The sequence below is a fragment of the Simochromis diagramma genome, unplaced genomic scaffold (genome assembly GCF_900408965.1).
Source record: "Simochromis diagramma unplaced genomic scaffold, fSimDia1.1 OVJJ01000816.1, whole genome shotgun sequence".
NCBI lineage: Eukaryota > Metazoa > Chordata > Actinopteri > Cichliformes > Cichlidae > Simochromis > Simochromis diagramma.
Genome location: NW_024386908.1, coordinates 17,168,070 through 17,195,155, shown reverse-complemented (window position 1 = coordinate 17,195,155; position 27,086 = coordinate 17,168,070). Strand labels below are relative to the sequence as shown.

Here is a 27,086-nt window from a genome sequence, read left to right as displayed (position 1 = left end):
ACAATTTTTTACCTTAATCATTGTCATATTTAGAAGTTAGAGTGTGTCTTTGAACTGTGGGAGCACCTGAATAAAACCCAAATACACAATGAGGACAAGCGCCCTGGGCAGGTTTAAACCTAGCACCTTTGTGAGGTGAGGCGACCACTGTTCCACCTGTACAAGGCAGATACAAAGTAAACTTGTCAGCGGGTATTAAATACCTTTTAATTTAACTTAAATATATGAGGAAACCCTTAAAGTCTTATTTCTTTTTGTATAACAGACTGTCTCCTCACGCTCAACCACAGAATCTATAATAAATGGTCCTAATATCTACCTTTTACTGCTCGGAACAGGCACTTACAAGTAATCACCTTTAAATTCAATAATTAGCCCTTGGGGGTACATTTGTGGAGACTGTGTCTGTAGGGACAGAAACTGACTGTAGTCCAATTTCAGTGTAAAGGGTGTGCAGTTATGCCACTTTATAACTTCTATTAGTGGGGTGTCAAACATAAGGCTCAGGGGCCAGAATTAGCCTGGCACAGACTCCAAATAAAGTTTGGTCTTTAAACTGTATTTTCACAAGTCTTCCCCCATGGCTATTCATATGGGCTTCAAACAAGAATTTCAAAGTGTACAGTCTTCACATGTGGTCGTGGGGACGAGTTAGCTTGCTTTGCTAGTGTAAGCTGAGGGACAGCGTGTTAAATTCAGATAGATGCTAACTCTACGAGAATCTTCCTGTGTATCGCTCCCTTTGTGCAACTCTGAGCTTTAACACAGTCCAGGTTCAGTCCAGTCCATCAAAAAGAACAATACGATTTCACAGCACTTTAATTTAAAGCCGTGCACGGGTAACGATGGAAACATGGACTGGAAGAAAGAGCAGATTCATGAGTTTCACGTCATTGAAGGTAGTTAGCATAACAACAGCAGTGATTCCAGACATGCTCACAAAAGCATGGGACGAGTTTTATATGTACAACTTTATATTAGCCATTTATTTTAAAATTTACTCAAATCTCTATGTTCATTATTTTAAAAATTATTTTTTAAATATTTTTAAGACAGCCTTGTGGCGGAGGTTTGGTCCCTGGCTCAGTTGCAGGGGAGGGGTGAGCTCAAGGGGCAGTGCCAAGGAGGTTGGAGGCACAGCCCATATGGAAAAGATATATATAAATCTTATAAAGTTTGTATCTGTCTTATGTGAAACTTGTATGAAAAGCATACAAGAGTGAAAACAGATATAAGATCCCTTGAGAAATTATATAATGAAACTTGTATGTTTTGGTTACTTACTAAAACAATATATGAAAGTAATGAGAAAGTGGCCACTTTCATGAGTAAATCATATAAGTTTTTACTATTTCTTTTCCATATGGGAGGTGGAGGTCAGAGACCAGAAGAGGAGGTGTGTGTGTGAGGCCACCTGGAAAGCTGACTACGCTGGAATATTCGTGCTGATCTGAAGTGCATTGTGTGTTTCACAAATAAACTGTAAACAGCTATCAGAATGCTGTGTGGGGTCCAAATTATTAACGATACAGAAGTGACCTTGTTTTGTGGCACAAACAGCATAAAACTGAATGAGTATTACAAACTGGAGAGTTTCCTTAAAGATGGAAATTAGTGAAATGTGCATGATTTCATCCAAATCCCAATGCTAGTTATTCTTCTTCTTATTATTATTATTCAGTTTAACTTTGCAGGTCAACAGAGTTGAATTCTCGAGGAGACAGAAAACTACATTAGGAAATAAAAATAGAATATATGTCTTTTTTAGCTCCAAAAAGCCAAAGTTTGATGGACACCATCAATTGCAAAGAGTTGATATATTTGTCCAATCGCCTGACCTGTAATTTTATTTAAAATAATTACAGGTCAGTTCTTTAGAATATGAACAGGTTATGTTTTTACCTCCAATTTACTTGCTTAACCCCATGGGTTAAGGTTAAAGACGTATCTTGTTGGTCCAAACCTCCAGGTTGGCACCAGCTGCTCTATTCAGCACACAAATGTGTGGGCTTGAATTACCTCAGACTGGAGAAAGAGTGGGAAAAAGGCCGGCGGTAGGGTAGGGTGAAAATAACAGAGGCAAAGCAGTCCAGCAGAATTAAAGTATGCTTTATTAAAAGGGGAAAAAGAGACAGGTGTGGGATGTATCGCAGAGCTTCACCCAGAGCCCTTCCACCCGAGGCAGGGTTCTTACAGTGACCCACACGAATTTCTCCCCCCCCATCATTCCCCTTCCCCTCTGCTTTCCTTTTGACCCCTGGGGTTCCACTCAACCGCTGACCCACATTAACTATACTTTACTGCAATTACTGCTCACACAGGCCTCTGGGTGGCATGGAATACATACTCCACCTCGCTCCATTTCTTCCTCTCCCGCCCCCCTCCTCGCCGTTCCCTCGTTGCTCTCTCTGTGCAGCTGTAAAAATGCCCCTTAACGTGTATAATTTATGTGTGTCAAAGAGCCGCTGAGTGACAGCAGGGATGGGGGGAATATGACAGAGAACACATTCTGAATTTGACAGCGCAATAAGAACAGATTGTCAGATGGAAAAACAGGGAGAGGATGAGTGGATGGCTTCAAACAATGCCGCATCTCTGACGGGCATTTGGCTGATGTTCTAATCCTGTTAACGTAGGAATCGGTCCAGCTCGCAGCACTTCACAAATCTATACAATCCACTAGTTACTTTGGTGGAAAAGCACCAATGTCAATCCTCCCCCTCGCTGGCTCCCTCCCTTACTGGCTGTAAAAACAACAAGAGCACTTTCAGGAAATCAAAGCCACTTTCTGGCCGACCTCAAAGTGCTCGGAGAGGGAGGGAAAAAAAAAATCCAGCTCTGCAAGTTTGCTTATAACCAAGTAACTCTCTCTGTCGCTGAGGCATGCAAAAGTATAAACACAGAGATGAGCTGAGAATCCACACACACACTCACATAAAATCTCCCATTAAAATCCACCTGCAGCTGCTCCCTAATTGGGCCCGGGTAGCTGGCTAAAAAAGCTAACGTCTAGTTAAGGCGATTTAATTGGCCGCTCTGCTTTAGGAAAGAATGAAATAAATCAGTCCTCCGTCTCAGGTCGGCCCTGTCTCAACTGAATCCATTAGAGCAGATAATTGTCTTGGACGGCGGAGCGTTCAGCTCTGCACGTTGCCATAGCCGAGCGAGAGGATACAGTCGGCTTGCAAAGCGGATGTCTGCCATTGGACGGGTGTGCGGGTCCCTGGACACGGCATCAGAGCAGCCCAGGCAATGAGGAAGCTGATCTGAGCAGTGATCGAAAATCAAACGCTGTAATCTGCTACATGTGTTTATCTCTGGGCTGGAAATGATTTCCAGAGGCGTTTCTGTTTTCTTTCTTCATTTTTCAATATGACACACGGGTTCATAACAAATGACGTTTAAGCAGTTTAAGACGTCCAGATCAAACATTTATCACGGCTCGGTGTCGATTTTCACGTTTCGGCACCTTTTTAGTGTCAGCCTCGTCATCCCTCGCTCACGTTTTCGGGGATTGATGTTGACGCTCCCCCCCCCCCCCCCATTTTTTTAATTTGTCTTTTCAGCTACAGGTGGAATCACTTGCTCGCAGCAACTATCAGCAACACAGATTAGAAAACAGACACCGATTAAAATGAACATGTCACTGGTTATTGGTTTTGGCGAAGGCTGAGTGATTATAGTCTTTTTAATAATCCACTAGTCATATAATAAAGCTGTGGCTCTTGCTTTTTGAGAGCTGAATCAGAATTTTAAGAGAGAAATAATCACTCATGCTTCATTTTTTCCCCTTCCCTGGCATTCGCAGGTCTGACAGACAACATCGCTTTATCCAATAATAATTTCAGGCCTGTTAAAATTTAGACTCATCTGCATTCAGTTTGCCACGACTCAAATCCCTTGTGCCTTATACCTTATTTTGATCATTCCAAAGTATTTCCAGGCCGTGTTGTGCACAGAGACTTTTGCGCAGATCAGCCACTTAATGAAGACATTAAACTTATTCTGTGCATGCATGATGTTCATGTGTGCGCGTGTGCTTGTGTCTCACTTGTATCATTAAGATAAATGACAAAGCGCATCCCCAGCCAAAAAACAGACACTCACACGCTGCAACAAACCCGTCATGGCGCTTAAGGTTGTGTTTTAGCAAAAGGACCATTTTCTGTTTACCCCTCTGGCTCTCTTTGTCTCATTCTCTCTTTATCTCTGCCTCCATCTCTCTCTCTCTTTCAGCACAAAATGCCAAATTGCTCCATTTCTCACTCTCTCCCTTTCTCCCCGGCTCATCCACTCATCTGGTTATTAACTCCAAACACATTAAACCAACAGTAGCGCCACGATATTCCCCAGACCATCCTAGTCAGCATAAGCACACACACACACACGCACACACACGCGCACCACACACACACACACACACACACACACACACAGCCTAAATGCAAGCACCTGGGTCAAACGGCAAAATGGATTCTGCATGACGCACAAAAGTGACACAATTGAATGCTCTGGGACCAAACCAAGCTGCCTCTCAAATCATTTTTCTGTGATTGATTACATTTTGGCTTCTGAATAACCTAAATGGGATTAAAGAGATCGTTTAAATTATTACCAATATGTGTTTTTGGAAGCTGAAATGATATCTCTTACTTTAATGCCAAAAAGTGCTCTGAAAACGACTGAATGGTGTTTGCTCAAGGAATTTTATTTTCGTCGGGCTGAAGCAGCCTCTCATACAGCACTTAGGACCGTCATGTGATGCCAGATGATGACAATAATAAGACGGGGGGGAGGGGGATTACACTGATCCACAGATATCCACTCGCTGGTTTGATGTGGAAAACTGCATTTTAGCCAGAGCTCCAAGCGCGCATTAAGTCTTGGGTTTTATCTTCAACATCCTGTAATTAATCATTAATTTATTCATAGCTGTCCCGATCCAATGTTTGCCCAAGTCTGACTGCCATCTTGGAGTAATTTCTTATAATAAACCAGCTGGTAAAATGAGAAGTAACTTCAGATTTAAGTTGTCATGCTCATTTAAACAGTCATAATTCGATTTTGGAGGTAAACTAGGAATCACATTTTTTCCCTCTATGTCAGCTGGTATGACATGTATCAGGTGACGCTGGTTATGGCTTATGTATATAGTTGGTGCGTTGGAAAAATGAAGCCGATATTGAAGTGCCTTAAACCTACATTTTATCTGAAGGCCACCAGATGGCGATGGCTGTGATTACAAAGAGACTTCCTGTAGAAGTCTATGGAGAATGCAACTTCCTGTCTTGAGTTTATGGGCTCAGTCACTCATTTTGGGTGTATTTTGTAAATCTGTGGTATGAAACTGCACTCATTGCCTAACAACTTGTGATTGACTGGTCATTAGTCAGTTTCACAGCCAGACCCGCCCCTCGTCTTCACACCAGTTTCCTTTGCAATCATGCGGTGGAAACGCTCATCTCGAGGCTTCAAAAACTAGACTTCAGAAACCAGTGCATGTCTGAATTGCTGTGTCCATCTTTTATACTGTCTAACCAACAATCCTATATTTAAAAACCAACATCCCTGATTGGTGGAGATTGGCGTTACCATGGTAACATTTAAACCCGAGCACGTCAGATCACTTAATGAGCGCGAACCCTCAGATAACCCGAAACAGTGATTGAGATCAGGAATGAAGCACTGTATCATAAGCTACACTTTAAATTATAATAATTTATTATATTTCAAAACTTTGCTAATGAAGATAATTCAATTTGATAAGGTTGGAAATCATTTGCTGTGGAATGTGGGAATTACAAAGCACTATGGGATGAGTATTTCATTAAAAGTAATTATGTAGTACATACTCTGGTACCTGTATCCTTTTATTTTCCCGTTATTTTTTATGCCAAAAGACAAGTGTGGGATATTAGCAAGGAAAATCAGGCAGTTAAGCAGCAGTATTTCTTGTGGGACCGCACAACTTTGCAAACCTTTTATATGCAAAACTGACTAAAGTGAAAAAAACCCCCAGTGAAATCAATGGGTACTTGAATTTGACTCCTCTAGAGCTTTAATGAAGGCACATAGACGGTTAAAGAAAATAAAGCAGGAACTAATAAATCATTTTACTGCATCCCTGTGACGATGGTCACTTTTTGACCACCTAAAGACTATTAAAGACATTTTAACTTAAACATCTAACCAGAGAACCTGTTGAAGGTTTCACAATAAAGCCTACAGTGCTTAATAACATCATAAAAAAAACATATTTTAGAAACCTGCTCAAAACTTGTTTAAAACCAAAAAATGATATTGCTATTTGTTAAGGAAACAGAAAACCGAACTCATGTTTTTATAACCAAATTGGAGTCGGCACACTGGACTTTAAATCAGCACAATATTCAAATACCGAAAGTAATTTTCTGTTCAGGAACGCAAATAAATAACTTTAATTTGGCATCTTAATCAAAAATAATAATATCCTTTACTATTTTTTCAGCTTTTTGTAAAACAGTTAGTTTGAGGATTTACGGATAGCAGAAAAAATATATTTTAGCATTAATAATATCATCAAGCATTACAGAAACATAAAAAACATAATAAATGTGTGTCATAAACCTTAAATGGTTGTGGTCTAATTAACTTGCTAAGCACTGTTTCTTTCTTTCTTATTCATATCTGAACAGACTAATCTTAATTTGACGAGGCACACTCTTGTTTTTATTCACTTTCAGACCCATGCATCCTCCATAAATTTATGAGATGAGCATTTAATTAACAAGTCATCATGCTCTTTTCCAAATTTTTGCTGTCAATTATGTCGTCCTGTTTTCCCCTTTTTGTTGTTGTTGATGTTCTTTTTCAAACTAGCAGTTGCGGAGATGTCATCTAATGAGGGTGCAAAGAAAATCGACAAAAAGAAGGAAGCAGAAAAGTTGGGAGTTAAAGTGGTGAGCAGCAAAACTTCTCCTACGTCTCGGTGGGTCTAACAAACTCATTTAAATCCAAACTGGTATTTTACAAAGAATTGAAAAAGTGCCTCTGGGTCACCACTGGGGCACCGGAGTGGGCTCATTTGCCCCAAATGGCGAAGATCCTTTACAAACAACACCATTGCTAATTTAAAATAAACACATTGAGGGAAGCGAGGGGCCACAGTTTCCCTGACACTGGCGAAATTTCAACAGGGAAACTGGCGAGGGTGCAATCGCAGCTCCTTCTGGCTGAGCGGGTGCAGATGAGGCCAGGCGGCTTACTTAACTATGAGAAAACAACAACAGCGCTCAGAGCCTGCGAATAACAAGGCCAGTAAGAGCCCAATCAAACGCTACATTTCCTCTTAATGCACTCCACAAAAAAGGAGACTGTTAAAAAATAAATAAATAAAAATGAGGCATATGGACAGAGATTGTCATGTTGAGTAGAAAAAAATGAAAGGCATGCTAGGTGGCTTTGCTTTCTCCCGTTGAGCGATACTTTTGACTCATCAGCCGCAAAAACAACTCATTTCAAGGGTAGTGAAGATGGAGAAGGAGATGTGAAGGAGCTGAAGGACATGAGGGGGAACTGTGGCCCCCGTCCACCCCTCAGAGATATCAGAGGGAACAAGGAGAGCGAGGAGAGGCTAGTGGGGAGAAAAGGAGTCATTTCAAGGCTAAGGACACACAAATGCAAAGCACATGACAAGTGTGTTGGTGTGCAGAAATGCGTTGATTTGGCAGAACGCTGTCTCCAGGCTTTCATAAGCTCGTATGACTCAGTCAGAATGAGAGGAAGCCAAAAACGAGGAAAATCAGAGAGAGAAGAACTAAAAACAGAGGTGAGGTGGAGGGTGTAGCTGCAGAAAGGTGGATGACATCACATCTTTTAAAAGTATACATTCAACAGGAGGACAGCTTTTAATCGCCCCACATTTTTTACACTCATCGGAGGAACAAATGTTTCAATACAATTATATGAATAATGTGAGTTAATGAGAATACATTTTGAAATCAGCCTCAAGGTCATTAAGACACAAGAAAGAGGAAATTAATTATTTATATTATATATATATATATATATATATATATATATATATATATATATATATGTCATAAAGTTTAAGATTTCTGCTTAAAATTTACAGAATACTACAGGTTGGACAGCCAGTTACTGTAATTTCCTATGATAAATTTAGAATAGACTAGATTTTCAATAATAATTAACCAGGCGATCATTACCCAGCAAAACACTACAAAGTTTTCAGTATGCAGAAAATTAGTAGTGCACAATTACTGCATTTACCTGGTAGTTAATAGCCTTCGGAGCTTAAATCACTAATTCCTACTTAACTATTATTCAAAAAAAAAAAAAATCTGTTCTAAAAATTGCAATATGAAAATCATCCATATAAAAACAGGAGTGAGCACGAGGTGAGCATCTCTACTCAACACTGATTTGCACTCTAAATTTCCCTTGCAGCGTATAAGCAGGAACTCTCAGGTCTACAGGGAGTAGGGATGGGTATCGTTTAGGTTTTATCCGATACCGGTGCCAAATCGGTACTTTTGAAACGGTGCCGGTGCTTAAACGGTGCTCGAACCGGTGCTTAAAGAATGGAGAACACAAACTTTGTCCAAAAACCTCTCATGTTCAGCTGGTTTGTTTTGTAAAAAGATAACAATGTTAGCCTTTTCTGCAGCTATGTGGCATATATGGTATCACTCTTGGCTGGAAGCAGTGCTTAAACAATGGAAAAAACACAAACTTTGTCCAAAAACCGCTCATGTTTAACTGTTTTCCACTTTTTCTTTGGTCATTTTAGCCTTTTTGGCAGGGTGAAGGGAGCATCTGCCATCAAACAAGAAGACAGCTGCACGTAGCTATGATGATGTTTGCTAGTTCACCTTACATGCATTAATGTAATAACGTGGTTAGCCTACTCAACGTAAATTACACACGAACAACATTAAGCTACTCACGCAGAGAAGAACGGCTGCTGCTGCATCATCATCCTCATCATTTCTGCTACACTGGCAGGGCTAGGGGCCAGGACTCTATTCTTCGGGTTTTTGGGGGATGTTGCTCCGGGTCCGATAACTGGCAACCCACCCGACATGCACGGTGTGAGGTCTCGCAGCAAGCTATCAAATACGGCGCATTTCTCGGCTTTTAAAAAAAACGCTATGCGTCGCCAGCTGTTTAATCGGATTCTTGGTGTTACCTCCTTTGACAGTATCACAGTATCAGCTTAAAGCACTTGTTGCAGGCTGCTGAGTTTGCATATTTTGCTGTGAAGTACAGCCAGACTTTTGACCGCTTCGCCTTGAGCATTTTTAATCTGTAGCTCCGCTCTAAAAGAACGCACGTACCTGGCCCCGCCTACTATCCTCGGAAACGTAAAATGATTGGCTAGAAGTGTATCACAGCTCAGGAAAAAAAAGCACCGAAATAAAGCACCGAAATGTACGCTGCTTTTCGGTCTGGTTACTACCGTTTATGTCAGAACCGGTGCCATCATGGCACCGGACACCGGTACCCATCCCTAACAGGGAGTGCAGAATTATTAGGCAAATGAGTATTTTGTCCACATCATCCTCTTCATGCATGTTGTCTTACTCCAAGCTGTATAGGCTCGAAAGCCTACTACCAATTAAGCATATTAGGTGATGTGCATCTCTGTAATGAGAAGGGGTGTGGTCTAATGACATCAACACCCTATATCAGGTGTGCATAATTATTAGGCAACGTCCTTTCCTTTGGCAAAATGGGTCAAAAGAAGGACTTGACAGGCTCAGAAAAGTCAAAAATAGTGAGATATCTTGCAGAGGGATGCAGCAGTCTCAAAATTGCAAAGCTTCTGAAGCGTGATCATCGAACAATCAAGCGTTTCATTCAAAATAGTCAACAGGGTCGCAAGAAGTGTGTGGAAAAACCAAGGCGCAAAATAACTGCCCATGAACTGAGAAAAGTCAAGCGTGCAGCTGCCAAGATGCCACTTGCCACCAGTTTGGCCATATTTCAGAGCTGCAACATCACTGGAGTGCCCAAAAGCACAAGGTGTGCAATACTCAGAGACATGGCCAAGGTAAGAAAGGCTGAACGACGACCACCACTGAACAAGACACACAAGCTGAAACGTCAAGACTGGGCCAAGAAATATCTCAAGACTGATTTTTCTAAGGTTTTATGGACTGATGAAATGAGAGTGAGTCTTGATGGGCCAGATGGATGGGCCCGTGGCTGGATTGGTAAAGGGCAGAGAGCTCCAGTCCGACTCAGACGCCAGCAAGGTGGAGGTGGAGTACTGGTTTGGGATGGTATCATCAAAGATGAGCTTGTGGGGCCTTTTCGGGTTGAGGATGGAGTCAAGCTCAACTCCCAGTCCTACTGCCAGTTTCTGGAAGACACCTTCTTCAAGCAGTGGTACAGGAAGAAGTCTGCATCCTTCAAGAAAAACATGATTTTCATGCAGGACAATGCTCCATCACACGCGTCCAAGTACTCCACAGCGTGGCTGGCAAGAAAGGGTATAAAAGAAGAAAAACTAATGACATGGCCATCCTTGTTCACCTGATCTGAACCCCATTGAGAACCTGTGGTCCATCATCAAATGTGAGATTTACAAGGAGGGAAAACAGTACACCTCTCTGAACAGTGTCTGGGAGGCTGTGGTTGCTGCTGCACGCAATGTTGATGGTGAACAGATCAAAACACTGACAGAATCCATGGATGGCAGGCTTTTGAGTGTCCTTGCAAAGAAAGGTGGCTATATTGGTCGCTGATTTGTTTTTGTTTTGTTTTTGAATGTCAGAAATGTATATTTGTGAATGTGGAGATGTTATATTGGTTTCACTGGTAAAAATAAATAATTGAAATGGGTATATATTTGTTTTTTGTTAAGTTGCCTAATAATTATGCACAGTAATAGTCACCTGCACACACAGATATCCCCCTAAAATAGCTAAAACTAAAAACAAACTAAAAACTACTTCCAAAAACATTCAGCTTTGATATTAATGAGTTTTTTGGGTTCATTGAGAACATGGTTGTTGTTCAATAATAAAATTATTCCTCAAAAATACAACTTGCCTAATAATTCTGCACTCCCTGTATTTGGGGACATGGGTCTCATGCGAGTCTACCCAGGTGCATTTGCATAAAGTGCAACGTTTTATGTCATTTCGACCGACTGAATATGTTTACAAAATGCACACGTTCATGCACTGATCTGCATTTCTTTCTACCACAAACATGTAGTTCCACAAAGAGGCACTTGCAGTTGCCTGTAAAAATGAGTCAATCCTCATCATCTTCAATAATAAAATGTGACTTTAAAGAAAAAAAATAAACATTTTTAGAGCCAGACAGTAAAAACAAGTATTAAATATTTATATAAATTGACAGTTTAAATTACATCAAGGCTTAACATCTTCATTATTTTGCGCATGGACGATTTGACTATGGCTGCTAGCTGTTTGCTCGGCATCAAATCAGCTATTTCATAGTCAGTGAACTGGATCTCTTGTATGTGTTCATGTTTGCAACACTTTTGAAAGCCTTATTAAACTAACAATATTGCTCGCTGTACATTAATCGCTCCAAAAATGCAAAACTAATTTTGGTGAGTAAGACTTAAACGGGTGACGTCACTGTGGCAACATGAAGCACGGGAAGTATTGAAAATAATAAGCTCCACACACCAAAACCAAGAGGTCAGATCTTATTCTTATGATTTCCGTATAAATAACACTGTTATTTTCCCTGGTATTAGGTCAAATATGTTTCCTTCTCAAAGCATCCGACAAGCCAAATGAGAAGTTTTTAAATGTAATACAGAGCTTTACTTTGTAATATATCACCGCATTTCAAGACATCTATAGCAAGCATCAGCTGGCCCAGAAATGAAAACTCCTTGACTTCATTTTTCTTGCAGGAAAGTGTTTACTGGCTTTATTCACACTTCATCCCTCTTGATTCCGATCTTGTTTCAAGTGACACTTTGAAACTTCTCTTCAAAATTTGCTTTCCAGTCGGGTGGAAACGCCACCTCTCCCTTCCTGCCGTCCTCACTGCCTCTCTCTTTACTTTCCTCCCACTCTCCATGTCTCATCAGGAGTGTCATCAACCCCCACTCTGGTTGATGGCTGTTAATATGGCAACGCTATTGTCTGCCCGTTTGTGGCTGCTGTCTCTATTGTTTGCTCTCACACTTGATGAATTCATCAAAGGAAAAAGAAAAGGGAATGGGAGAAAATAGCTGCAAATCATGCAGTTTCGAACAATTGACTGTGTAAGTCTGGCAAGGCGAGTCTTTGTCTTCAAATGGTGCACGAAATACGTGTTTGCTTGTGTAATGTTGCACATGCATCACTTGTTCTGCCATTAAATAGGTGGGACGGTCCTCAACCACTGACAGACTATGTGCCTCTGTGTGGGTAGAAGTGTACATACAGTTAAGTGTTTGTGTTTTCTGTATGGGTATCCTACGCATTCTCATAGCAGAGCGTTAAAAAGTGACGTTTTTGTCAGAAGCTGTTGGCTTCAGATACGGACAAACTGTCCTTTGGTGTTGGAGCAGTACTTGATGACAAGCATAGATGGCATATAAAAGATCTATAAAAGATGGATGTGACCATCTGATGTGAAGTCTTGAAGTAAAGCCCTGAGCTGAGCATTGTCGTAGTGTCCACTCTTGGTGTTTTAACACCAGATGTGACCAGCAAAGGGTCACATCTGGCTAAAATGCAATCTCATTGGCTATTGATTTGTGATCGGCAAGCCACCAGTCCATGAGAATAGCCTGGTTTATCCTTTTTAAATGAGTCATGACTTGAAAATAGCAACTCAAGCCATAACATCATCAGGGAAGTGTTTTGAGAGGTCATAGAAAAAATGAGCAGATAGTTGACTGCCTACAGATTTCTACTGACTAACCAAGTTTGTGAAATCCTGCTTTAAAGGTGTACTCAGTATTTCTTTTTTGTATTATTTACTTAGAAAAAAAGGGTATTATACTCATAAATATACATAGATTACTAATTGTAATTACTAATTGTATTGTGTAATTATATCTTCCAAGAAACTGATATGTTCTCATAAATTTCTAATTAATTTTTAATTAATCCAAATGTTTAATTAAATACAAAGGAGCAGGTTTGTGGTTTGTGTTCCATGTTCTCCACCGCATTTGAATACAGTGGCCTGAAACGACATCTCCCATATGATTGGCTGGAGATCTGCCACATAAATAAAACACCTAAGGTGGAGGAGAAGAGACATTTGCTTATTTATCCCTGATATTGTTTTAATTACTTATTATCAGCAGACTAGATTTGCGACCTTCCCATCTTCGGACAGCTAACAATAGCTAATATTAAGCTTGCGTATCCTAAAAATCACGCTTTCCCTCTGATAAACTGTTTGATTTAACGCTCATATTTTGCAAGAGATTATCTGCTAAGAGTCCAAAAATGTTAGATCCACTTCAAAAAAAGTTGATCTAACGCTGGCTAAAGCAGCTAAAACAAGTCTTACTGACAGAAAGGTTCAGTCCTCAACTTAGTTTCATTATCATCGATCAGAAGCGAGATTCTCTAACTCACTGATCTGTAATGGACTCTTTCCCAAAGTTTTACAGCCTCTTTCAGAGTAAATAGACCTGGAGATGTCACCTGACATTGTCATCTGAGGTGAACAGTAGACAAACAGCCTTTCACATATGTTATAAATTTAATGTTTCTGACCTTCTTAGGCTGACTACAGCCTGACTACAATTTACACAATGTGATGTTCAATTCTCAAGTTAAGCATGAGGGCTGTTCCCATCTTGTTTGAGCCACAAATGACCTTAATTGGATACAGAAGCATGCTAATTTATAAGCTAATGCTAGTTAGCTTGATTAGCAAGTCTGGCTATTAAATAAAATGCAGATTTATGGCACTTCAGCAGCAGCTTCAATTTTCAGACATAGAGGGTCTTCCCATCTTTCATATAGTCTGTGATGCCGAGAGCTAGCAGTGCTGCTTTAACCCTCTGAGGTCTAAGTCATCATTAATGATGACCCTAACCCTAAGCAGGTCACTTGTGATCTGGTGTGTATTAAGAGGTTAACCCTCTGATATAATCACTGATGATTGTAATTCTAACCCTATCATAATCCTAACACTATTATAACATCTTTTTGTTAATTTGTCTCTACTGAAAACATTGAAAATGATGCTTAATTGTACTCTGGTGGGTTTTAATGTGATGCCAAGGGCTCCTGAGTCATGGCACCAAGGCCAAAGGACACCTTGGGCTTATCTCTGAGACACCAGCAGCTTTGACAAAACAGGAGCACTTGACTCCCTAAGAAGAGGGACCAAAGTACCTCGATTCATTATCATAACTTAGGCTACTGTATCATTGTATTTGCATAAACGTTTGTTGATATTTTTATAATTTTTTTTCTTCATCATGAGAAAGAAAGGAGAGAAACATAGGTAAGAAGGAAGAGAAACTATAGCAGACAACCATACATGAATGAATACATCACCTCTAAGTACTGTGTAACCGTGTTGGTTAGTACCTTTGCTCTGTGGAGGGTTCTGGCTGCGATCTCGGAGGATGTTGATCTGGTAGACGGCTCCATACGGTTCGAATAACTCCTTCAGCTCCTTCTCTGACCAGGAGCGTGGAATCTGGCCCACAAACATCTTGATGGCGTCCGGGTCTGGCTGGTCCGAATGCTCCAGCGCCCCGTTCATTTTTCCGGCCGTGCCGTTACTGTTGAAGAGACAAAAGGCGGGACATTAGAACATCACATTAAGACAAACCAATATCAATAACAGCTTAAGAATCAGGGTCTCCGTGTTCATGTTATGTGATTTAAACTGGATCTACAATGCTTTTAAGCATTTTCCTAATCTTTTTGATTATCGTAGGAATCTCGGACTAAAACTACACACCCGTAAACACACTTAGACACAAACAAACTTGACCTGAAGCTGAATTTGAAAACTTAAAAGCAGTTTTCACTGGCAGAACAGCGTTACCCCGCAGTTTCAATTTCAAAAGACCAAATATCCAAACCGTGCTCTGGCTTGCTCATGGAAATTTCCCTTGTGTTAAAATAAATAACCTAAAGGTTGAGTGTATCGTTTCTGCACACAGCACAATTACACGTTTCAAATTTGCTCCCCAAATTTCAGCAGAAACTAAAATTTACGCAGCAGTATAAAAAGCAGTCTTTGTTGCCTTGATTTTCAGCTTCACAACTGATTTTCTCAGTCAGCCCAGTGTATTGTAACCTTGTGGGTTTTTTTAAAACTAGTCATCCGCACACATATATATTGGTTTTTGCATACTGCAGTATCTAATAGAGTAGACATAGAATAAAATGGCCAAGATCCTAATGGGTTAAAGTGATTTGAAAGCTTAAACATCTGTAAAAGTAGAATATCATGAATTCTGAAGCATTTCAAAGCCACTATAAGAGAAGATACTGAGCTTTCAGCAGACACACACATGAAAAAGGAGGAAATAATAAAATATCTTAAATTAGAACCTTGGAACCAATATTGTGCAAAAAATTAATTTAACTTCAAAAAATGCCCTCCCAGGTTTTCATTCATAACACTATGGAAAAGGCTCTAAAACAGCCTTTAGAAACGTCACAAGGACACTGAAACTCAGTGAGAGCCACACTAATAAAATTCTCTTGGGTGCCTTCGCAGCTCCTTACAGCGGGGCGAGACAGCTTTCAATTTAGGTTTTACAGCCTGATATCCCCGAAGCCGGCAATTTTTATATACACTGACCTGACACATCAGCAAACTGACATTTCACTGTGATGCTAAGTGTGGATTTTTGATAGCGGAGATGTAGCGATGGATCTATACGGGATGTCAGTAAATCCACACTGAAGGACTGAGGTGAACTCAGATTTTATTTTACAGCGCAACAGCAAAAGCAGCATACAAAGTACGTCTTTTTTTTCACTGCACTTGCCGACACAAGACCGAGCTGTAGCCGACAGAGGAGACACTCTGTGCGAATATATGTGCGCCGTGATGCATGTGTGAATGTTTGTGCGTGTTCGCACGCCTCGCTGGATGCGGGGTAAACAGCGTGCGGCGTGGTAATGCGAGGTTTTGTGTGAGGGATTAGGCTGCAGAGCCAGTACAGTAAACCTCCAGGCCGCCTCTAACAGGACACAGATGCTTACACGCCGATCGGTCTGCTTATATATCTCCACATCTGGAATGCATACGAAAAGGAGTTGAAGTGCTTTCCCGCCCTTTCACTGCAGAGCAACAACACTTATCATCACAAAACACACTCGTGGCTCCTCTCTCTGTTATTTATTTATTTAATTATGCACCAATGAAGGTGAATAACTTTCAGCACCTTTCAGCAGTAAGGCCATGACAGAGATGAGAGCGGCACCTGAGTACGCACGAGCCTAAGTGTGGCTGTGTTTTGACGATAATCACACACACATGGCTGCAAACAACCTCTTACACACACGCAAGCGCCATCAAGGCCTGTGGTCTATTGAAGACGGCTGAAAACCAGTTTAATGAAACCAAAGTCAATGGCTGTGCTGTTTTATTGCTCTTCTCTTCCTTTTGTTGTTCTCAGCAGGAGAGTGAAAAAGCATTATCTTAAGAGGCAAAAACAAAACAAAGCCAAATCCTGAGCTTGGTTAGCTGACAACGCTAATACCACCCTATAAAGCTCAGCGAGAGCGAAAGGAGAAAGAGTTGAAGGAAGGAGGGAGGGGGAAAGAGAGAGATTGAGGGAGAGGAAAGAAAACATCCAGACCTTTGAACGCGGGCCATCCATCTTTTGCAGAAAGAGCCAAGGCGCTCGGCAGAAACGCCCAATTCTTTAAAGGACTTAAAGGACATGTCAAATAAAACGCCAGAAATGGAGAAGGAGTCAACGAGCCAAGCCCGTGCTAACAGTCCTCTGGGCAATAACCGCTCCTCGCTAAGCTGTCCGATAAATCGCTCGGGCCTGGGTACTGCACGAGCCCCAAGGGTGGTAGCTGACGGCAGGGGGGGAGAGAGGAAAGAAGGGAGGGGAGGGAGGGAAGGGCGGCGGTGGTAGCAAGTAGCTGACTGGCCCTATCACCGGCTGATATTTAGCCACATAAACGGCGAAGACGACTGCATCGGACAAGCTGCGGTGGTCGCTGGGTTCAGACTGCAGCACATCATGCCTTCGCCCTCTGACACACACACACAAAGCTGATGTGTGTGTGAAAGCTAAAGAGCAGAAAGAGGGGGAATAGGCTGGAGACAATCCCTCATTGTTAGCTGTTTATGTGAGGCTTATGGGGACTGAGCAAGGCCAAGGGGGGAGACGATACAATAGCCGGTGTCAGAGGATCGCCTCCCTCGTCCAGGACACTGTCCACCCTGTGCTCCTTCCACCATTCACTCTGCCTGCTAAGACAATGAATAGCTTCACACCAGCAGCCATAAGGTGTACGAATGCTCACAGAGCTGTCTTGTGTAGATTGCACGCTCCGTCTTTCCCTTAGGTGGTTGGAAGTAGGTGCCTCTGCTAACTATAAAGGAATGAGCGGCTCTTCCATCGCCCCTGTGGCCAAGACTGACAAGGTGTTATTGGAGGCAGGCAGAGCTTTATAGTGTGTGTGTGTAGATGTTTGTGAAAGTGTGTGAAGCTTAGCAGGAGAGTGTCCTGGGGCTCGGATTAAGTCGTTGAGTGGATCCACTCCTGCCATAGACTCTCCATCTCCCTCCCTCTTTCCCTCTTCTTGCTCTTCTTTTCTCTCTCCCTCCCTCTCAATTTGAGCCAATTGTTTGCCTTAATGGCTTAACTATTGCTTCCATCACTCCGGTCTCCCTGAAGCACAGGGCTGTGACTGAGGGCTGATCTACACTCACTATGTGTATGTGTGTATTAAGCCAGGCTAAAAAAAAAGTGTCTGGGTAGGGCTTTGAAGCATCTGCTGAGGGCTGCTATTCCCTCACCTTGCACTCACATTAGACAGCAGGCTTGTTTGACCAAACTACAGCTGCATTATATTGATCATAAAACCTTATGATGGTTATTTATTTATTCATGCATCATCTTCATTATACATTCACAGCTCCTCAAACCTCCTCTCTCAGCATATTTTTGGCAAATTCAATAATTGGCTTCAGTGGTAACAGTGACGTGAGAAGCGAGCTATCAAGACGTGCTTGCCAGGACTGTAGCATGTCTGAACCCAGCTTAGCTCAGATACTGAAAGATAACATTTATTTAATGTGTGTTTTTCACTTTACTTGGGCATGAATCAAAACGGAAATGCAACAGAAAAGCTGGAAATGTTTCTCATCAAGCCATTCACCACTCATCCGTGTGGTTTCTCTCTCTTCAGTGCCCTCAGGTTCCAGCTGTTAACTCGTAGAACACACAGTTAACAGTCAGGTTGTAGAAAGTGACTTATTTGGACTTAAAACATCTACTTTGTGGGAGGGCTGGTTTAAACACATTTAAAGAAGCTGTTTAGAAGCAGAATATAGTCCAAAGTATAGCCAAGAAAACAGTTAGATGGCCTCAAGATTCCTAATAATGTTCAAGAAAGGTCATCCAATAATTTCTGGGGGTGTGGGGAACAAGCTTTTAACATGTTATTGACAACTTAAAATCAAGTTCAGCACTCAGGCTGTCTTTAGTGCTGTTATTGTCTGGAGACAAAATGTTTTTTAGCTGCTTAATGTTCCACTACATTTACCAGGTATTTGCTAAGTTAGTCTTTTAGTCATTAAGAGCTGGAAAATTGCAAGAGCTTTTCTTTTGAAAGCAGTGACCCAGATATTAACGTGATGAGAAAGATGAGACAGAACCAAAAGCTGTGGACATGTAGGGCTGCCATCGAGTACTCTAAATTCAACTATATAACTGAATATTAAGAAATTTGGAAATTCAACTGTAAAAATGAATGCATGTGTAGTTGAACGGACTCAGATGTACTGTCCTGCGTGGTCAGGAGAGAGCTGAGCCTAAAAGCGAAGTTGTGAATTTACAGATTGATCTAAGCTATGGCCACGAGCTGTAAATAGTGACCGAAAGAATTAAATTGCTGATGCAAGTAGAGGAACTGAGCTTCTGATGAAGGGTGTCTGGGCTCTCCCAGGTGAGGGTTAGGAGCTTGATCATTCGAGCTGGAACTTCTCTAAATCGACAGGAGGTAGTTGAGATGGTTAGAGTATCTAATTAGCCTGCCTCCTTGAAGCCTCCAAAGTGAGTCGTTTTGGGCATCTCCTACCAGTAAGAGGCCCCTGGGCCAGAGTCAAGCCATGCTGAACAGATTACACCTCACTGCTGGCTTGGGAGTGTTCAGTGTACCCCTAGAAGAGTTGCAGGGGGGGAACCATCTCAACTGCCTCCTTTCGATGTGTCGGAGCAGCAGCTCTACTCTGACCCCCCCCAAATGACCAAACCATCTGTAAGGGAGAGCCGAGACACCCTTCATCATATCCACATCTCTCAGTTACTACTCACAGCTCGTGGCCATGACAGCTTGTGTAAACTGACAGCTTCACTTTTAGGCTCACCTCTCTCTTCACCACAGTGAACCAGTACAGCTAGGGGCCATGTTGAACCAAAGCACTGATTTTAGAAATTGTGGAGCTCTCTGGAAGTCAGGTGGGATTCAGGCAGAAAATAAACAGATTATTATATCATGAGAAACATACAATGTAGAATTAAGGTTCTTTATGACAGTCAAGTCATTAACTTTCTGAGTTCTCCTGTTTTTTCTCCAAACACAGTGTTGCCACACAGCAATAGACTGACAATAAAAACCCTAAAAATATATTGCTTTGCTGTGGATTTTACAGGTAGAAGGAAAAAGGAAAACAATCTTTGCCTCCACAGATAAAGAGTAAATGGTGACAGCGATGAGCTACCTGGACTACATTAACCACCTGCTATCCCCTCTGTTGGCCTTGTTCACAGCTGGAGTTCAGTAGGCAGCAAGACAGGAATGTGCTCCAAACAGACAGTCGGAAAGTGACGGAGGTAAAAGTAGGAGTAAAAGAGAGGGAGAGGGTGGAGGAGATGGATGCAGATGAGCCAGGTCTAGAGTAAGCACAGCAAAGAGCTCAGTGTGTGCTCTCTCAGAAACCATACACACATGCATGTACACATATCACACATGCATACACACACAGGCTCTGGTTCAGGCTGGCTGCGCTGATCCCCCCTGCTGTTTTCCCCTTCTGTTTCTGCTCTAAAACACACATCCATTCTGACTCCCGTAACCCCTCAATCGGAGCACACACACATACAAGTACACACACTCCAGTGGGTTCGTGGAAAGGCCGAGCTGTCACACACTTCTTCTCATTGGCAGTGTGTTTGCAGGGTGTGCAACAGTCCCACAGGGGAACTAATCTTGCTGACAAGCAGAGTGAGAAACATCAGTTCCCCTCTTCGCCCCAGAGGGAGTGCGGGGACCAAGGTCAGCTTACTGCACACACACAAAGACACACCTACAAATATGTTAGAAAACACACACAGACATACTACCACGGGCAATCAGATCTCCTCAGACGTGCACACCTTGACAGATTCTGACATGACTTAACACAAACAGACAGAAATCGTGGAAGACGCTGAAAGGGGTACATCAAGGGCTACATGACAATTCAATAATACTACTTTCGGAAGAAATGACTCCACGATCAGTACACAGCAGGAGATAGTTTGTTTAAGACATGGACTGTCTGGGTAGAGCTGGGAAGAAGCAACAAACAAGATAGCGGCTCTCTTGGGCTGCATTAAGCAGATATTTCCCGTCTCACATGCATGCTAGCAAATAATACACAGACTCTGTAGATGTGACCTGTCAAGTTAAAAAGCTTGTGTTTGATCAGATGTTTCCAGACATTTTCTTTCTCAATTGCACCTCTATTTAAAAAATTTCCAGCTCTGCACTGCGTGTTGAAAATGTAACCCTGTATTCTTAAGTTCAATCACTACTAACTAGTTAGTTCCATCTCTTAGTGACTCCTGTTTAACTGCTAGCTGGCTGACTGGATCACAGCTTTAGACAGCATGGCTCCCAACAAAATTGGAAGTCTGAAGATTAAAAACAGACCAGGAAACCCCAGTAAAGCAGAGAGCGGATGCGTCATCCATACCTTTTTGCCAATGATGTAGTTCTATTGGCCTCAAGAGAATGTGACCTTCAGCATGCACTGGAGTGGTCAAGTTGCCTCAACCGAGTGAGAAAATTATGAATATCATATGAACATCATATGAAGATATTAAATTTACTGCAGCTGAGTCAGCTGGAATGAGAGTCTCCAAGTCTGAGGCCATGGTTCTTGTGGGTTGGTGGAAAGAAGCTGCCTCAAGCAAGTGAGTTCAAGTATCTTGGGAACTTATTAAAGATTCATCAGCAGTAATGCAGGTGTTGCACCAGACTGTTGTGGTGAAAAGAGAGCTGAGGCACACGTTGAGGTTTCCTCTGTGGTTCCGGCTTAGAGACAGGGCGAAGGGCTCAGACATTCGGAGAAGTATTGGAGTGAAGCTGCTACGTGTCAAAAGAAGTCAGTTGATGTGGTTTGGGCATCTGGTTGGGATGCTTCCTGGGTGCCTCTCTTTGGAAGGTTTCTGCGCAGGCCTAAGTGGGTAGATCCAGAATGAGCTGGAGAGATTATACATCTTATTTACCCGGGAACACCTCTGGAACTCCTTGGAAGAAACTGGCAAGTGTGGCTGGGGAGCAGGACATGTGGAACATCCTGCTTAGCCTCCTGCCATGTGACCCGACTTTGGATAACCAGAAGATATCGGCTTTAAGGACTCTTGCTTATAAAACACTGTATTTTTTACATTTTAAGGCCTTTAAAAATTATGACTATCATATGAACTAAGATATAAAATTTACTAAACACTTGAAATGTATTGCTTACAAATGTTTAATATATGGGGGCCCAAAGCTTGTAGATCTTTCTCTGTAGGGTTCCACAGATAATCATTAGCTCCTGAACTCTGATACCATCTAACCCATTTGAACAGTGATGCTCTATTCATGTTCTTTATATCCCTGAAAATGAAAGAGAAGTTGGCTCTGCTGAGTGCATTTTCCCCCATTGGACACACTGAGCATCAATGAGCACATCACACAGCCTTCTGCATTAAAATGAGGTGAGGAAGGCACACTTGTAAACATACTTGGAGATCCTTAGAAATATGAGATTTACAAAATCACTGCAGCCATTTAAATGTGCTCCTTTCATCAACACTCGCCCCAAGTGAACAGCGCTCATACGCACCTTGGAATTCTAACATCTGTGCATCAGTGTGCGCACACGTACGTATAACGTGCATGCAGATACGCGCACATCCAGTGAAACACACTCACAATTCACTTCATGAGCCTCAGTGTTTTCTGCAGATTAGTAACTTCACCAAACAACACAAGAGACACATATTTTTCCCTCCAGAATCCCAGTCCGTAACTGATTTTGTCAGTGCACGGCGGATTAGTGACTCAAACTAAATGAATGGCATTCAGTGTTATTATTGGAACACTTTTAGGTTTTCTCTAAGTGACTTACAGCGAGGTAAACTGGCTCCCAGGGGCCCTGTACGAGCCAAAAGAGGGAGTGTGATATTGACTGTGATTCACTTGAACTTTACAATAAGCAATATTCCACCCACCTTGAATACAGCTCTGGGATAACAGCCACTGGTACATGTTTCATAATAAATATTTTTTATTATCAGTGTTTCTATGCAGTAGGGAGGAGGAAAGCAGCAGAAAGTGCTCGGTCTGTATGAGACTGTATGATTGCCTTTATGTGTGTGCACGCATTTTGCGGTTGCCATGGAGACGTGGCAGTACATGCGACGCAGGGAAACGATCAGATAAATGTCACAGTACCTAATGAAGCTGCACCGGTGCCCTGACGCTCAGCTAGCTCTGCGCTAACGAGCTACCGCACGCCGTCGCCGGATAATGAGGGAAGACACACATACACCTACGCTCTAACACTCACACACACACAAACGCACACTTAGACACTCACAATGTGAAGAAAAGGTACTGATGCATGACACACATGGACACAAGTGAAATGTGTCTCATTCTGCTCGTTTCTCATGTCTCATATTTTCCTGCATGTATAAAATGCTGGAGGAGCCCACACTGTTTTCTTGGAATTAAAGCTCCCTTGTTGGGTGCTGCAGGTGGCAGTTCATGCGGTGTGATCTGTGGCACATAAAGCTACCTTGATATGAATACTTGAAAACAAATGGCAAAGTAAAAGCTTGGCTGAAAAAATAAAACAGTTTCCCCGCAATGGAAATGCTTAAACGCTGCTAAAAAACTCATTGCTTTTGTCAGTTTTTGGCTTTGAGCCTGGCTGCCGATGACATTTTTTGGTTTATGATGAGAACAGTCGAAGCAATACTTCTCCAGGCTTTCTGGGGGTCTTTCATAGTATTCCTTTGGACATTGGCTGGTTTTTCACTCAATTTCAGTCCAGGTGTTTTTACTTGTCAAGTCACTAAACACTAACCTATGAAACAGTTAAGCATAAGACACCTAACTCAAGGGATGAACAAGTGTTCTGCCTATGCATAACAAACAACTTAGCAAATAACCAATGTTAAGGGTCTGTCATGGTTTGTGGATGCATTTCAGCAAGTGGTGTTGGGGATATTGTCAAAACTGTTGGAATTATAACCCAGAAAAGTACATTTAGATGTGGATGCACCATCCAGTACCATCTAAAAAGGTTCTGATCCGACAACAGCTTAATTTTTCAGCATGAAAATGATCCACCAACACACTGCCAGTGGGTTGGGAACACCAGTAATATTGAACAAAAGAGAGCCAACATCCAAAAAAGTCTTTTTTTTCTTATATACTGGATTTCTATGTGTTTTTACATATCCATAAATCACACCACCTATATCTGATTTTCCCAGAAAGACAAAGAAATGAGGACTGGATCAAGGCTTTTTCACAGTTTTGTATATGAACACATGCAATATATCTGTGTATTTATGCAACATGTCAGATAAGCTTTTAAAGAACATATAGCAAGATAATGTTCCCATCAGCACAAACATTTGGAATCGGACCGATCAAATAACAGGATGTGTTAAGCTAAAAAGCCTTAAAGTTAGCACTTCATTTCTCCTACCTCAGCAAGTCATTAGCATAAAAATACAAAACATTCAGACAGCCACTGTGTCGTTTTTAGCCAGCTCTGACTTTTACTTTTAAGGGCTGAAATGGAAAGCATTATGAAAGATGTCATCTCATCTGGTGAAACATCTGGCCAAAATGAAAACTGGCCTTTAAAAGTTATTTATGAATGTCGAGAGATGAACAGATTTAAAAACACAGTGAATGAATCAAAAAGAAGAAAGAATGATAATGAAGCGTGCACCCAATCTGTAGCCACTTGTCTTCTTCCTTCTTTTTCTTTTCACCGGCTTTCATGTAAACATAATGCAAGCAACCACCCCACCCCATCACACGAGCGCCTTGCAGCTAACGGTGTGAACAGAACAGCGCTGGGAAGAAAATATAGGTCAGAATAATTTTTGAACAGGTCTGATTCTTCTGAATTCAGGCATTTTCCAGTCAAACACACATGCAAGCACGCACACACACACACACACACACACACACACACACACACACACACACACACACTCTGAGCCTCATATAAGAATGCCTGTAAATGTATCACAGCTGAGTACCCAAAAGAAAGCCTCAGCAGGTACACCCAAAATTGGTATATGAATAACTCTATTTCGTCTCTATTCAAGCTTGAGTTTTCTACCCCCCTTAACTTCTTTTAAAAATGCGTCACGGTTCATAAAGAAAGAACATGTTATGGATGAATGAGGTCCTTTCAAAGAAAGTGCAAACATTATTCTACTGTTCACAGCCTGTCTGCGTGTGTGTAAGTTAATTAAGTTGCACAACGAAACTTAAACTGTGTATTAGTCACCGTGCCACTGCCTCCCATACACACACACACACACACACACACACACACACACACACACACTCAAAGTGCTATTTTATAATTTGCGAGAAGAAACAACAAGGTGATGAACGCTGTCACATGCAGAGGAGGAGTGGAGCTGAACTACGACCTAGGGTTAAGTAAAGATGAGGGTTTGGGTTAAAATACATTCCTTCACAACCTAAAGCACCTGCTCCAAAGCTGAATTTGCTCAGTGAAAGATTTTAAACACACCTTTTCACATGACCTCTAGATGTTTTCTAGCTTTTGGTTTTCACTGACAACAGCTGGCAAGCAGGTAGATTAGCAACTGGTGTTGACCTTTACATCCAAATCTGACAAAACGATATGAGCTTTGGTATAGTCCTTTTTGCACATACTGCCTCCACAGTCATCTATGGATTTAACCTCTGTCCATGGTAAACTCCTAATCATGGACAATACAAAAGGTTTTCCAACCACCACAAGCATTTGTAAAGATGTACAAGTTTCATCTAGACACAAGAAAAATCAATAAGTTTGTATCTGTTGAGAGATAAATAGAAATATTGCCTGCTTACACTGTAGGAGAGGTCACAAGGTCACTGGATTCAATAACGCTCTTCCTCGTGGGAGCGTGAATGAGCAAAGTGAATTTTAATGCACATCTGGTCACAAAGTTTTCAAGCTTGCAAATACACAGATGGGGAGGCGATCTGCTAGAGACAAAAATAAAAATATTCCCGCACGGGGAAAATTCTCAAACACTGAGTTGTGGCCTTAATGTTTTTCTATTTTTGGGGCCAATATTTTGGAGAAAAAAACAAAAAACAGCTGCACTTAGTTTTTACTACTTCTTCTTCTGTTTTTTTTCTACTTTGACAACGCAGTTCCTGGACTTTTCTCCCTCAAAATATGCTTTCTAGCTCACATCAGTCTGACCTGGAGTTTCTGTGCGTGTGTGTGTGTGCACGTGATAAAAAGGAAGGGGGGGAAGGAATTAGAGCGTCTTAAAGCCTCAACACCAGATTGGTCAAATCCAGGCAGTAGCAGCAGTATTCCACCCTAATCTTTAGCACACTTCCTCTTTTCTTCACCCCACATCCTCCCTATATCTTGTTGCCATGGGAACAGCAATGGACATAGGGGGTGAGGGTATCTGGGGGGGTGGAAGCTCTGGGTGTCAGGTAGGTAGGTGCCTCACCCTTGACTCTTTGGTGGATTTGCACCGTGTCCCCCGTCTCATTCTTCCAGCTCTCTTATCTCACCCTGGAAAAAGCCTTCGGCTCCCTTCGTCTCCCTTCCGTCATCACCCCTCGTCCCTCTCACTCAATCTCTCATGTTTGCGGGCTTAATGAGAAACAGCTTGTTTGTGGTGTGAGTCTGCGTGCGTGCCTGTGCGTCCGCGTGCGACCGTGTGATGAAATGGCAGTGGCTCTGATTGTCTGGCATCGCGCTGCGGCTGCACTCTGCCAAAAGTCATCATCTGATTCGCCGACGGGGATGATGGCCCATTTGACTAATGCTTCTCCGCAAAACGGGCCAACAATGCCGATCCAGCGAACAGAAGAAATAGCGGACGGGCTGATGGTGATGGTGGTGGGGGATCATATCAGATTGGTACCAGTTCAATTCAGCTGATGGAACTGGCGGAAAAATAAAAGTCACCTGGGCCTTCACAGGTGCTTGAGTGCTTTTGCGTGTGTTTTACAGTAAATCCTTGTCTGCTTGTACAACATGCAACACCTCCACCACTGTGCCCCGCTTGAACAATAAATCCCCCCCGGTGTGTTCATGCACATTGGTCGTGACACCTCTAAAGGGGACAACAGAGCAGAAAACCACAGGGTAAATACAAAAAAAGAAGAAAAAGCACAAAAAGGGCATCAGACAGAGACAAACAGGAACAGAGACAGGCGGGAGAGAAAACAGGGCACTTGCCAGCAACAAACCACCACTGATTTAACAACACGAGTGCATTTGCTGTACTGGCTTTGGCACAATTGTGTCCCATTGTGAGCAAACCTCTACGCTGCTTGCAGTACAAAGGTTATGAAAGCCTGTGAGTTACCTCTATTAGCATGTGGAGAGGATCCTATTTTCATATATGATGTCAATAAAACAAAAAAGTGTGTGGT

At 42.0% G+C, this 27,086-nt stretch overlaps 1 protein-coding gene across 31 annotated transcripts in view; it reads right to left on the bottom strand.

Annotated features, from left to right (window-relative positions):
- Nucleotides 1-27,086, bottom strand: part of celf2 (cugbp, Elav-like family member 2) — a 235,233-nt gene that overhangs the window by 82,079 nt on the left and 126,068 nt on the right. For 29 of the 31 annotated variants that reach the window (XM_040035780.1, XM_040035761.1, XM_040035760.1 and 26 more), the window contains one exon: nucleotides 14,538-14,734. In XM_040035780.1, coding sequence (XP_039891714.1) covers nucleotides 14,538-14,734 — 197 coding nt within the window. Of the gene's footprint in view, nucleotides 1-14,537; nucleotides 14,735-16,774 lie in introns of all 31 variants that reach the window. The other 2 variants (XM_040035782.1, XM_040035783.1) reach the window with 1 other exon arrangement.